At 39.8% G+C, this 14,249-nt stretch overlaps 1 protein-coding gene across 1 annotated transcript; it reads right to left on the bottom strand.

The window, feature by feature from the left end:
* Positions 1–11,201: 11,201 nt before the first annotated feature.
* On the bottom strand, positions 11,202–14,248 carry LOC119726121 (uncharacterized protein KIAA2013 homolog). Its single transcript, XM_038197730.1, has 2 exons — positions 13,968–14,248; positions 11,202–13,433 (listed from the first exon to the last, which is right to left on the bottom strand). The coding sequence occupies exon 2, from the start codon at positions 13,382–13,384 to the stop codon at positions 11,465–11,467; it is 1,920 nt and encodes a 639-aa protein (XP_038053658.1). The 5' UTR covers positions 13,385–13,433; positions 13,968–14,248; the 3' UTR covers positions 11,202–11,464.
* Position 14,249: the final 1 nt, after the last annotated feature.

Consider the following 14,249-nt stretch of genomic DNA (forward strand, 5'->3'; position numbering starts at 1 on the left):
TTATTTTTAATTTTCGTTTTCAAGGGTATTTTGGTGCCTTTTGGTTTTGATGCTAATGCGAATTTCCATATTTATGAGCAAAAGTTTGATGTCATTAATATCAGGCAGAAACCTTAACGTTACAGCTATTTCAGCACTAACAATTGCCAGAATTTTGGATATTTTGCTGTCGTAAACTTTCTTTGCCGGCTTTGGAATTCGTTGTTACATAGCAGTGGTGAGCAGAATTTTCTCAAAAAGTGTTTTCAATGATCAAATTTTTGGGTTCACAATTTAAACAGAAAACCCCTTTACGGAATAGTGTCCTCCTGAAATGACATCACAACATCAACATCTTTCTAGTGTAGTAATTATAACTTTTCTAAAATCATTTTAATAGCTTTTCCAAAATAAAAAGATTTCCAGAATGTTTTTTAGCCCTGGCAGGAGATTCTACATGTCACTTGGTGGTCGGTCGGTCGATCTGTCTGTCTGTACTGTCCCCCAAAATTTACCAAGTCCCATAAGTTTTCCACAAAACTACATGTACCAAATTTAGATTTTTTTAAAACAAGCAAACAAAATAATTTAAATATTTAACAAAAATTGTTTGAAACAATTCGGAAACATGTTTATGAAAAGTTTGTAAATGAAGGCAAAACATGTGCAGTGATGTTATAGTCATGTGGTATTTATCACAAATCGCTATATTATCTAGGTATACATCTAAAGTACGGTGTTCCATATGTGCCATCGGCGTCGCACTTTTTGGCGTGGCCTTTTTTAGCTCTGGCAGGGATCATTTTGATAGATTTCATGCAAGACTTTCATGCAAGACGGCCAGAACTGTTTGGGCTTATTTTTCAGCCAAGTTATGAATTGAGAAGATTATTATTATTATTTTTTACAACCCAACACTGGCAGGCAAATATTGCACCGGTTTTTTTTTTGGATTGGGTGATCTTTGATAACTTGTTTAATCTGCTCCTGATCTTCTAGACATCCTGAAGCTGCTTTAACACATCAGGATGTAATTTTCTACATCTTGAACAATGGGATTCATCATTGGTCGATCCTTGGGCACCCTTAATCACGATAAATGGACCCGATCCCTCTCAGCTTTGGTTTAGACCACGCTGTTTTCCTCGGAGTTGATGTTTGTGTCTTGTCACTGACACCATGATGTTGCGAGTGTGGAGATCGCCGTGTGACAACCCTGCTTTGTGCAGGACGTGGAGTCATCTTGATACATCAAGGCATAGTTGGATCCATCCCGGTGTTGTCATATTGGCAGCGGGGGGGGGGGGGGGGGGGGGGGGGTGTCCACGACACAACGAAGGTGACTGGATTTCAGGGTCACTGGATCACTGACAAACTCGACAGCAAAGGTGGTCTGGTTTACTATTCCGACAACTTTCGGGAATTCACGGCGATGTTGCATGGCCATCAATACCCTCAACTCCGCAATCATATCCTGGTAGGTTTGCGCGTGATCCTGCACATCTATACGAGGCACTTTAAGGCCATTAGCTCTCCTCCCGTTTTCCTCCTAAGTAGGACCTGTCAGTATGGTGTCCTCCCAAGACAAGTGGGTTTCCCCCAGGTCAACTGGGGTTGAGAACCTTTCTCTCCACTGAAACATTATGACATGCAAATTTCAACCACACCAGGTTGTCAAAACCTTATTATTAAACATATGTACTAATAATAATAGTTCATGATATATAGGTCTTGAGCTTCCACTGTACCTGTAATTTTGTGCCATCATGGCTTCAACTTTCTGCATGATCTCACCAACAGTCTCCTTCTGTTAAGCAATGTTCTGAGAGATCATATATAAAAGAGGTTTCGAATTGGGAAGATTTGACAGAAATGAGAAAGACTTTAAACCAATCATAGAACATTATCCCGCATCACTAATGAGCAAGCTTATTAGACAACACCACCTACCTGAAGATCTTTAGATCCGAATCCTCAGCGATGGCCTCTGCTTTGTCTAATGAGGAACTCGTGGACGAATCAAGAGAAGGTGATGATACCCTTCTGGGAGATGAGGTCGGTGACACTGCCAAAATCCTTGTAGAGATGAATGAAAATGTTAAAGGGCGGTGAGGGATGAAATTTTCTTTGGAATACATTTTGTGCAACTTTATACTCCTCTTAAATGTATGAAAACTATTTGTCATTCCTTTTTGATTAATTTTATTGAAAAGTGCACCTCTTAAAAAAAAAAAAAAGATTTAATACCATGCTTCAATTATCCTGACAACAGGAGGGCGTTGACGCTGCAGTGTGATATCATTTCAGGAAGACACTGTTCCGTAAAGGGGTTTTCTGTTTAAATTGCAAATCCAAAAATTTGAAAACTCTTTGAAAACATTTATGAGAAAAGTCTGCTCACTTGCTTACTGTCATGTGACAACGTATTACCAATGAAAAGAACATTTATGCCAGCAAAATATCCAAAATTCTGGCAAGTTTACGGTGCTGAAATAGCTATAAGGTTGACGTTTCTGCCTGATTTGACATCAAACTTTTTCTCATGAATATGGAAATTCACATTAGCATAAAAACCAAAAGGCACCAAAATACCCTTGGAAACGCAAATTGAAAATAAGGTTTAATAAGACACACAAAGTGCATTTCGAGGATTGCATTAAAACAATTTACAATGCATGACCCTTTTATTGAAGAGAATTGTCATTTTGACTTTTCCTCCCACAGATATCAAGGGTTTTTTTTACAGCCAAGACTGATGTGAGTATGCGATCTATATTTCAATATGTTGATATCTCTGAAAGGAAACTTTTTGTAAAAAAATCTTGGCCAAATAAATAAGGAATACTTTTTTTGTGCTTAGTGTCATAACTGCAAATTGGAAACTTTCAAGATGTGCCATATTAACTTTCTAATGGGAAACTTTTGAGACGTTGGTGGCAGCAAACACACCGGTCCTTTTTCCATTGTTTGCGTCATATTGAACATGCACACTTTAGCTTGAACGTGTTTACACGTAAACAATTGAAAAGGACCCATGTGTTTGGTGCCACCAGCGTCTCAAAATTCTCTATTAAGAGACATTGAAATTTGAAACTAATTTCAGCTGCAGGAGTCCTAGAGAAAGAAGTCTTAATCCGTTCAATCGCTGAAGCCTTCTAAGGAATCAATTTTCAAACCATTTGTGTCCTATATCCCAAACAATTATTGAACGAAATTTCAATTCAGTGCACTGTGTTGTTCTTGAGTTATCGTCAACACAAATACTTCGTTCGGGCAGATCGTGATCCACGTTGACAGAAGTATTTACGGTGGTGACCAGTATTTGTGTAGCGCGCCCTCTTTTGGAAGAAATTGTTGTTGGTAAAATGTACGAAAGTGCCCTTACACACTGTCGTTTTTGTTTTTGTTGTATAATTTTTTTTCTTCAACGGTTTCTGTCGAATTTCAAATATATTGTCTCGTATATCACAGTCACAGTCACTTATGGGACGCAATTTCAACGTGTTGTTCTTGGGTTATTGTCTCCGCAAAGAGGGCTTTATTTTTGTTCCATTAAAAGTGACTCGAATTCGAATTGAATTATTCGCGCTTAGTACATGTGCATTGTATTTCCTTAAATCATATTAAATTTATTCTTTAATAGTTCCCGTCGATTTTCAAACGATTTGTGTGCTATATCCCAAACAATTATTAAACGAAATTTTAATTCAGTACACTGTGTTGTTCTTGAGTTATCGTCTCCACAAAGAGTGCTTTATTTTTGGTCCATTATAAAAGTGACTCGAATTCGAATTGAATTATTCGCGCTTATTTTTAGTACACTGTATTTCCTTAAATCATATTAAATTTATTCTTTAATGGTTCCCGTCGATTTTCAAACCATTTGTGTCCTATATCCCGAACAATAATTGAACAAAATTTCAATTCAGTGCACTGTGTTGTTCTTGAGTTATCGTCTCCACAAAGAGTGTTTTATTTTCGTTCCATTAAAAGTGACTCGAATTCGAATTGATTGTTTCGCGATTAGTACACTGTATTTATTTAAACATATTAAATTTATTCTTTTATGATTCCCGTCGATTTTCAAACCATTTGTGTCCTATATCCCAAACAATTATTGAATGAAATTTCAATTCAGAGTACTGTGTTGTTCTTGAGTTATCGTCAACACAAATACTTCGTTCGGGCAGATCGTGATCCACGTTGACAGAAGTCTTTACGGTGGTGACCAGTATTTGTGTAGCGCGCCCTCTTTTGGAAGAAATTGATGTTGGTAAAATGTACGAAAGTGCCCTTACACACTGTCGTTTTTGTTTTTGTTGTATTAATTTTTTTCTTCAACGGTTTCTGTCGAATTTCAAATATATTGTCTCGCATATCACAGTCACTTATGGGACGCAAATTTCAATTCAGTGCACTGTGTTGTTCTTGAGTTATCGTCTCCACAAGGAGTGCTATATTTTTTGTCCATTATAAAAGTGACTCGAATTCGAATTGAATTATTCGCGCTTAGTACACTGTATTTCCTTAAATCATATTAAATTGATTCTTTAATAGTTCCCGTTGATTTTCAAACGATTTGTGTGCTATATCCCGAACAATTATTGAACGAAATTTCAATTCAGTGCACAATGTTGTTCTTGAGTTATCGTCAACACAAATACTTCGTTCAGGCAGATCGTGATCCACGTTGACAGAAGTCTTTACGGTGGTGACCAGTATTTGTGTAGCGCGCCCTCTTTTGGAAGAAATGATGTTGGTAAAATGTACGGGAGTGCTCTTACACACTGTCATTTTTTTGTATTAATTTTTTTTCCAACGGTTTCTTTCAAATTTCAAATATAATGTTTCGTATATCACAGTCACTTATGGGACGCAATTTGAAATCAGTGCAATGTGTTTTTCTTGAGTTATCGTCTCCACAAAGAGTGCTTTATTTTTGTTCCATTAAAAGTGACTCGAATTCGAATTGAATTTTTCGCGATTAGTACACTGTATTTCCTTAAATCATATCAAGGATAATGCTAACAAATCAGATTAAGACGTAAATTCTAACGCACCTGTCAAAACTGTACAGCATGGTTGATGGAAGTTTCCCTTTAAATTATTTAATTGCCAACAACACAGCTTTCTTTGAGACTACGGGAATCATACCTCCTTGACTGAGAGTTGGTCTCTGATGCTTTGAGGTGATGAGGATGCTTCTTCGTCCTCAAACCCTCGTCATCAGCATCGTGTGCATTAGCATCTTCGTCTTTCTCAGCCGATGACGATAACTGTGGAGAGGTCATGCCTTCTCCTGTGTTGGTGCCTCCTCGGGAACCATCCCGTGAAGCCACGGTAAGATGCTTTCTATTAATATCCAGTCTTTTGGGGATAAATCATCAGCTTCGATAGCAGGGATGTCTGGATCAGCATCAAACGGTTGATGTGAAGACAACATGGGTACATCAATGTCCAATGACAATGGCTGGTCGAGCGAGGTTGGTCCACCCTCGGGCTATGCTTCACTTGTTGAGTGAAGAGACATACAACCCCAAAAAAGAGAAAAGAACCTCGGTCATCAAATGTCACGAAAATCATCACTGAAGTCTGTGGGGTATTTTTAGAGTGTGCTTCATCCACTTTTTGGCAAAAGTATTCCATCGAGGTTTCGTTGCTTCTCTCCGCTCCACGATCAGTTTTCACTATTATGATCGTTTTTCTTGCCATCAACAGGTTGCTCAGTAACCGCGTTCTTGTCTTGAACCGGCAAATTCCCAAGCAGATATCCTAGCATTGGTCGCAACTTGGAAAATTATTGAAAAATAAGTGTAGTTTTTGAAGAAGTTCCTTTTCAATGGAAATATCACAAACTGGAAAGTAGAAATATACGAGGATTGTGGATCACGGTATGATTTCTCTGAAATAAAATCGAATCGGAACAAATTCTATTCGTAATTTTGCTTCATTAGCAAAGACATTTTCCTTTTCCATACATGACATGGGGATTACATTCTTTAGAAGTGCATAATTGTGTTCTGTGAAGTATGATACTTTTTATGAAATCGTATAAGGCCAAAATGTTATACCCTTGGACCAGCTGCAGGGTGATGGCTGAACAGGATTCCGGGGATCGAGTCGGCCATCTGTCCGGCACACCGGGCGATTGGGGCGGCAGAGGGATTGCATAGTCGGTATGTGCACCGGCACCGGACTCACCGAACGATCAGATATGGTGACCATCGGTTGTAAAACCAATTTATGTTGAGGAACATGTCACAATGGGCAAGAAATAACGTATTTGCTGAATCATGATACCAATTTTGGATCATTAAAGTAAGTAAACTCTGATGGAAAAAACTTAGCCTAGCCACAGCAAAGAAGTCTGGAGTTTATACTTGACTTAGTCCTGAAAAGTCGATTCCTCTAAAACTCACCGGTAATTCACCGGTGTCAGCTCCTCAGCTACGCGTGCGTAGCACAATAATCATTGTCACTTATTTTATCGCAAGAAAAAATCCGCAGAACATAATCTTTGGTCATATTCGAAAATGCTCCGCCGAAAGAAACCCATGTATACTACACAAGAACAGATAGTTAGGGCCGTTTTGTGTTTTGAGATTCGGGTGTAGTGCTTGTTTCGTCATAAAACAAGCGCGGGCGTTTCATTGAAAACCATTTGAACACTTTTTTGGGGGGGGGGGGGCACGCTCGTCCATATCTTCATGTTCACTCGTACCCCCGCCCTACAAACAGGACGCTGGGATACGCTGATGAATTCACGCTCTGATTGGATAGATTTTGCGTGACCTGTGACCTGCAAGTCATCACGTCCACGACCCCGCAAGGAAAACCGAGTCGTCACTCTTTGATTCCCATTCATAAATCCATTTTTCGTCGAAAAGCGTAATAAAATAGGGAAATCTGTAAAACGTATGTATTTAATTTGTTTTGTAATTTTTCGATTCTCGTCACTTGCAGGCTCCGTTTCGAATTCACGATGGGTCAAATCGCATGCGACGCTCAAAATTTGTCCACATGGTCCGCAATGAAAAAGAAATCACTTCCGGTAAGGAATGTGTGCCTGGGAAAGTTTTCGGATAGCATTTGCGCGCATTGGCTAACTGCGGTCTTAAACAGCTGCGGCCAGATGCTTTATACTTAGGTCATGATAAGTTGCACAGAATGCTATTCCCACTTCCTTCACAAGATCCTATAAAGCTCATCAGCGTATGCCAGCGCCCTGTTTGCAGGACGGGGGGTACGAGCGAAATCTCGATGTTGATCCTGATCCCATGCTGAGGAAAGGGATGCATTTTCCTGTCAAACTGAATGAGGCGATTTTTGCGATCTTTTTGTCTTTACCACGGGAAAGGTGTACACATTTTGAGAGGACTACACGGCCAATTAGAACTCACATCTAGACTTATGCACTTGTTTGATGTTAACATTTTTCTTGACTTTCCTCCCACAGATATCATGCAAGGATTATTTTTAAAGCCAAGACTGATGTGAGTATGCAATCCATATTTAAATTTATCAAATACACCTATCTCTGAAAGGAAACATTTTTGTAAAAAAAAAATCTAAGCCAAATGAAGAAGGAATACTTTTTTGTGTGGTTAGAGTGTCATACTTGCAAATTGGAAACTTTCAAGATGAGCCTTATTAACTTTCTAATCGGAAACTTTTTCCATTGTTTGCGTCATATTGAGTATTTGCGCTTTAGCTTAAAAATTACGTAAACAATTGAAAAGGACCGGTGTGTTTGCTGCCACCAGCGTCTCAAAAGTCTCCCATTAAAAGACATTCCTCTAATGTAAAGCGTTTACAATTTAAAAAAACAACCTAATTTTTGAAGGCAAAAAGCCACTGACAATAATTGCCATTCATAGCATCATGATCAGGCCAGTGCATTTTTTTCAGCTCATGGTGTGGGGCCACCAAATAACACAAACACATTGAAAACAATTAATTTGATCACTGTGTACTGTATTTTCTTTCTCAGCAAATGTTTTTCACCATCTTTATTTTATATTCATTACATGTGAACATGGACTTGATACATGTACTTAAATTCAGCAATGTAAATGCACAGTTATTGCCTCACAGTCAAATCAACATGCACATGTACGTAAAACTGCACATGTTAGAATTAAACAATTATTTAATACAAGTTATTTAAATTCAAAACTGCATTGAAACTGGTTTATAGGTGAATCATGGCATGCACAAAACTGCCCAGAATACATGTACATGTATTTTGTTCATTATACTGGAGCTTCAGGGAATATTCATTATACATGCATGTATTTAATTAGGTCACAACAGGAATTTAATTTTCCATACTAATCGTCATATAACCATGTATGTGTATTCAGATGCTATAAAGCCAAATACACAACAGATGGCCAATCAGAAATAACAATGTGCCTCAGTGCTCACCATGCAAAAAAAATACTATACTTTTGCCAAAACATTTTGCTTTGAAAAATTCATCATCAAACTACATTTGTTCTTTCATGAAAAAGGAGTTATCCATGAAACGTAAAAAGACCTTTCAACTGCAATTCAAACCACAAGCAAGATTCAAACATACTTAATATATCAGCAGTACTGCAAACTCTACATTCAATTACACTTAAACTATGTAAGTTAAAACATTTGAAAACAATAAATTCACTGAATAATAAAAATCTGTGCTTGTTTGTTTTATGTTTTTAACATGCATACATGGCATACATTGTATCTTGCACATACGTGGCGCACATGACATGTACATAAATTAAGTACCGTCGATATATCGATATTACTCTATTATTCAATGTTATTTTGATATCGATATTGCTGATAGCAATTTTTTAATCAGATCAAAATGTCGAAATTTTCGATATTGAGGAATCATATCGAAAATGTGTCAGATTATCGTCAAAGTAAATCTCCCGTTTGTGCTTATACTTTGTGTTTAACGTTTGCTGTATAATGAAATAAAACTCGGCGGCAACTTGTGCTTGTGACTCAAAATAAAAACATCGCAAAATGCCAAGTGGCGTCGCTTTGTGCTCTGTGTTCGCTCGGATTCGCGGTCTCCCCCAATGTAAATATAAAAAAATAATAATAGTTTAAACCCCCCGTTCTGGACAAACACTCGTTGCTGAGATTTGTATCGAATATTCTCGATATTGGATTTCCAATATATCGATTATTGAAAATTCTGTTATCGACGGTGCTTAACATAAATGTACCTTCACATGATGCGAGTAATGTTAACAATTGTGCTGGGTACTGCTCACCAATACATGTACATTGGTGCATGAGAAACAAATAGGCCTATAACATTTTGTTTTGTTTTACATGCGGATAGTTGATATTACATGTACATTTGTACAGTATATCTCTTTAAGTATTGGAAGTTGACAAAATAGTTCCCTGAGCTTCGCCTCATGTACTTTGTCAACTTGTAGTTTGTCAACTTAAAATTCCCCAGGGAGCTAATATATTGACCAGCCATTTTCAAACAATGTTATAGTTACATGCTATTGACTCTTGAATCCTGTTGCATTTGACAAGCTTTAGATACAAAGGTAATTGTTATATCGTGTCGTTTATACTGTAGTGTTTTGGTCTAGAGAGTAGAAGGGCCACATGTCCAGTTAGGCCATCAGCCTGGGGGTTTGGCCAGTATCAAATCAGGGCATAAATGATTATAGTGCGCATGCGCAAGGTATATCACCCCTAGAGTGGTAACAAGCATTTTGATGGACATTTTGAAAAAAAGGGTGATAACACACAAAAAGCTGCCACCGCTGCAATGCTATCACATATTTTCCAACTCTGGAGGTGTATACCTTGCCAAAAATCGCTATGACGATTATTCCCCTCATTTGATACCGGTGGCCAAAATTTTGGACCAAGGCTGATGGCCTAAGTCTATAAAAAGAGCCATGTACTTCATAAACAACGCCTTGCATAAATTATTTCATATACACTGCATTGCATAAACTACCACATATACACCATATTGCGTTGCCTGCGCATTAAGGCTCCATCTGCACACCTCGTGTCTAGACTGCGATCTGCAACCACTCAGTCCAAGATATAACAAAACGGTTGTTAACATGTGATGTGGGATATGCCATTTTGAACCCCCATACACTGCATCTTCACCAGCGCATTCGGTGTATGTGCCCCTCGGGTGTTACATTAGAACACCATATCTCACATCACAGCAGTCAACAAATGTGAAATATCCCACACAACTGATTTGCCTTTTGTTAATTGACTGTTGCAGGTAATTGGCGTTTACCAGACACAAAGTTTATAAGCTCAACAGCATTCTGCTATTAAATGTATTTTAAGAAGCTGCAAAATAAAAGTAACGCTATTAAAGCTACATCCATGAGTTTGACATTCTGTTCTACGTGTACATGTATGTATGTATGCTAGTTGCAAATTGAATTAGCCCCATAAAAATGCATCCATGATTTTAAATACATGTACACTTACATGTACAACATTACCGCTGTTTTCAAAGAGTACAATATCTCTTTTAAAGAATACCAAAAAAAGTTCTCCTTATCGAAATCATGATAACATATCTATCCAAAACCAAATTTAGAATTCACCAATTCTTAATAAACCCATTACAATTACATGTATCATTAAAAAAGAAACATTACCACCTCCATGCAATCAATATTCGGCTTAATTACTTTGTCAAGGGGAACTGGATCATGCAGAGATAGGCATCAAAATACCTCCGGGGAGGGGGAACACATTTCAGTCTTAATGTGAAGATACCAGTATTTCTCCAAAAGTCTATTCTTTAACACTATTCAGAAATTAATTGACGTATTTGTGATGGATAGACTGCAAGCCGTCGCAAGTTCATTACGAATCAATTACAAGTCATCAAGCATGTTCAATCAAACTCAAAAGTTATTAAAATGAATTGTTATATTGTGTGCTTGGATACTGTAATTTCATTGGTTTAGGACGGCCACATGTCTGGACAATAAAAATGCATGTCACACACTGAGGGTGATATCGCACTGCGTTCATTGCGCATATTGCACGCGCACGTGTGGAACCTGCCGGGCGCACTAACTTTGCGCAATGAGAACTGCAACGTCAAACACTCAGTCTCATGTCCGGCAGGACATCAAAACCTTCAGTTATCAAAAGTTACAACATCAAGTAAGTTGCAACCATTTATCTTTTTGAGTTATTGGCACGACATAAGAAAACAATTGTTGACTGCTGTTGTGAGGGATATGCCGTTAACCTCCTCGGGGCGCATAGCACCCTCGGCTTCATCTCGGGTGCTATGCACCCCTCTGGTGTTAAAAACATCATATCCCACATCGCAGCAGTCAACAATTGTTAACTGTAGCAAAGGCATTTTTGTTTTGTAAATTGACTTGTGATTTTCCCTGTGACCGGCATGTGATGCACTTGTGATCCATCACAAGTACCTCAACTACAACACTGCCCCTATCCAGCATCATGCTCTGCTGGTTTTCTCAGATGTCTTTGGTAAACTGGAGGAGGACCCTGAGCAGTATTCCCTGTACACCAGGTTGAGGAGGAACATGTGAAAAATGACTATGAGAGTGATGATGATGACCCAGGCAAAGACTGGCATCTGGAAGCCTTGATGAGTGTTCTTGTCACTGATGACTGGTACCAAAGGCTGGACATCCCTATCGTCCAGTTCATAGATGTGCTTGAAGTGGATGATCTTTGTCTTGAGGTACTCCAGGTGCTTGAGGTCATGGGAGATGTACAGGAAAGGTGTCTGGGGTACTGTCCATTTGAGGGGAAGTTTTTGCATAGAGGAGGAGAGGAGGATAGGTGTGCCTTCGCATCCCGTCCCACAGGCGTATAGATTGATGGGCTTGTTCCCGTTGGCCTGGACGCTGGTGATGCTGATCAGGATCTCATGGCCCGGACTCGGGTCAATGTCTATGTGCAGGAAGGTGGTGTTGTAGAAGATGTTGTGCAAGTGGAACTTGTTGCGGAAAAGCAGAGGGTCTGCGTGGAAGGACAGCTCCCGCTCAGTGAACTGGCCGGCAAGGAAGCTGAGCATCATTGCCTGCATGATGCCAGTTACACCTACTGATAATAGGGTGTGGCAGCCGTGCTTGTAAAGGACGTGCTGCCAATGGGATAGTAGCTCAGCCATCTCCTTGTCAGTCCGGACTGGCCGCCAAAGTGACTCATCAAATAGGGTTGGCTGGCCGTTGAAGCAGGAACCTGGCTGCTGCAAGGCTCCTATCACCTCCTTCTTGCGCTGGAGGGAGGAGGAAGGCATCAGGAGTGGGGCCCGAGTCGAAGACATCATATAGTATACCACAGTGGTGGTCAATATGTTGAAGACATGGACAGCTGAGATGTGACTCAACTGATGCTGGAGCTCATCAGGTACATGTGGCCTTACAGGGATGGCCAGGGGCTCCTGGATAAGTCCTGTGTTCCAAATCTGCTGTGACCAGGCATCCTCGTGTTCCTGGACCAGCTCCTGGAAGTCCACGTGGAGCACCTTGAACAACTCCTCATCCACTTCATCCACAAGACCTGCAGTCAACTGTGGCGTGCTGGCACTCAGGGGGGCCGAGTATTTCACTAAAGTCAGGATCTCCACTCTGTGGACGGATTTTGCAGGCACTTCAGTTTTCTTCTGAACAGCAGTCGCCGCAATGACCAGCGTAACCACCCTCCCATTGGTCCCGCTACCGACAATCAAGTCCCCCGCTGTCAGGGCATAGTCCCGAGTTTTACCATCCACCTTTAACATTTCTGAGGTGGTGCTGGAACCTTTCCATTTGACTGGGCCAGTCCGAGAGAGCTCCAACGTCACCGGTTGATCTGCATTGTTTTCCACAATAATCTCCTGCATCATCAGCATGGGTCTAAACCGGTGTATCAAAGTTCTGGTCTTGACTAACACGCAGGACTCGCCAACTGAGTAGCATTGGTACCGTTTGACCTGCGCTTTTCGGTAATGAAGAACAGTGGCACTTTGGTCTTTCAGAGCAGAAAGTCTGGCGGTTACCAGTGGGCGATACATGCCCACGCCTAACCACTGCTCCTCGTTGCGTAGGAGAAATCCACTGGGCTTGAACATGTTGACCACAATGCCAACATTGCCATTGCCAACAAATGGGACAACCTGATCCGTGCGGACGTCCGAATTGTCTGCATGGAAGACGGCCGCATCGACTTGGGTAAAGTCATTCTCCAGTTCCTTGAGTTTCAACGACAGGCAGCCCATGGTAGTCTTGACTGTCTGGTTGTGGTGCATGACCCACGGCCCGATGTAGCCAAAGAGGACCAGCAGGAAGATGGCAAGAAGGAAGAGCTTGCGACTTCGGGATGTGGCAAGGGCCCCCGACAATCGCTTGGTAATGTTGGACAGGGCCATCAGGATTAACTGGTGAAACAACTGCTACATGCATAAACCTTGCTGTTGCCTGAAATTTTAAAAAAATGAAACAAACATTAATTCTGATTTACATGATTTAAGGAATTGAACTTAACTTTTAGTGTGAATTTAAAGAAAGAGAACAGTTTACATGTATGTTTTTAAACTCTTTTGGTTGCAATATAAATACAAACATGTGTCTCTTTTGGCTTAAAAAGGCATTTCACTGTGGATTTTATTAACTGAAGTGGACGGTTCATTAATTACATAAAAGAAATAAGGTAGATATGTTGAAAAAGAAAACATCCATTTACGTATGCATGACATATAAATTATATTAAACCATGTCATGCATGTTATGGTTATGAGGTCTTAACTCTCTCAGTATCATGAGTATGCTGCTTTATCATGTTTATAAACATGACACTTGACAGTAGGCCTTATTTCCAAAATTTTAAAATTAATTTTGTCTAAATAAATACCACATTCTCTCCATGCAGTTCACCAGTTTTACTATTTTATTTCGCACAAATGCAAACCCATGACGTGTATGACATAATTCGCTTGCATATAAATGACTCACGTTTTAATTTATACAACACAGTTGGCCTACTGATTAGCATTGCTTGTGTTGCACACGTAGACCACACCCGGCGACTGGAGTCCCATTTCGATGACGATGTTTCTAGCTCGATTTTCCATCTCAAAAAGCTATCAGCATGCTGAAGAGAATTCTGTGACAGTCTCCATGGACACCGAATTCAGCTATACCATTCGGTTTTTAATGAATTTTGATTTTCATAACATGATTTTCAAAGGATAATTTCACAGGTACAACTTTGATACAACCATTACGAGTCCACGT

Source organism: Patiria miniata, unplaced genomic scaffold (assembly GCF_015706575.1).
Source record: "Patiria miniata isolate m_02_andy unplaced genomic scaffold, ASM1570657v1 HiC_scaffold_2, whole genome shotgun sequence".
NCBI lineage: Eukaryota > Metazoa > Echinodermata > Asteroidea > Valvatida > Asterinidae > Patiria > Patiria miniata.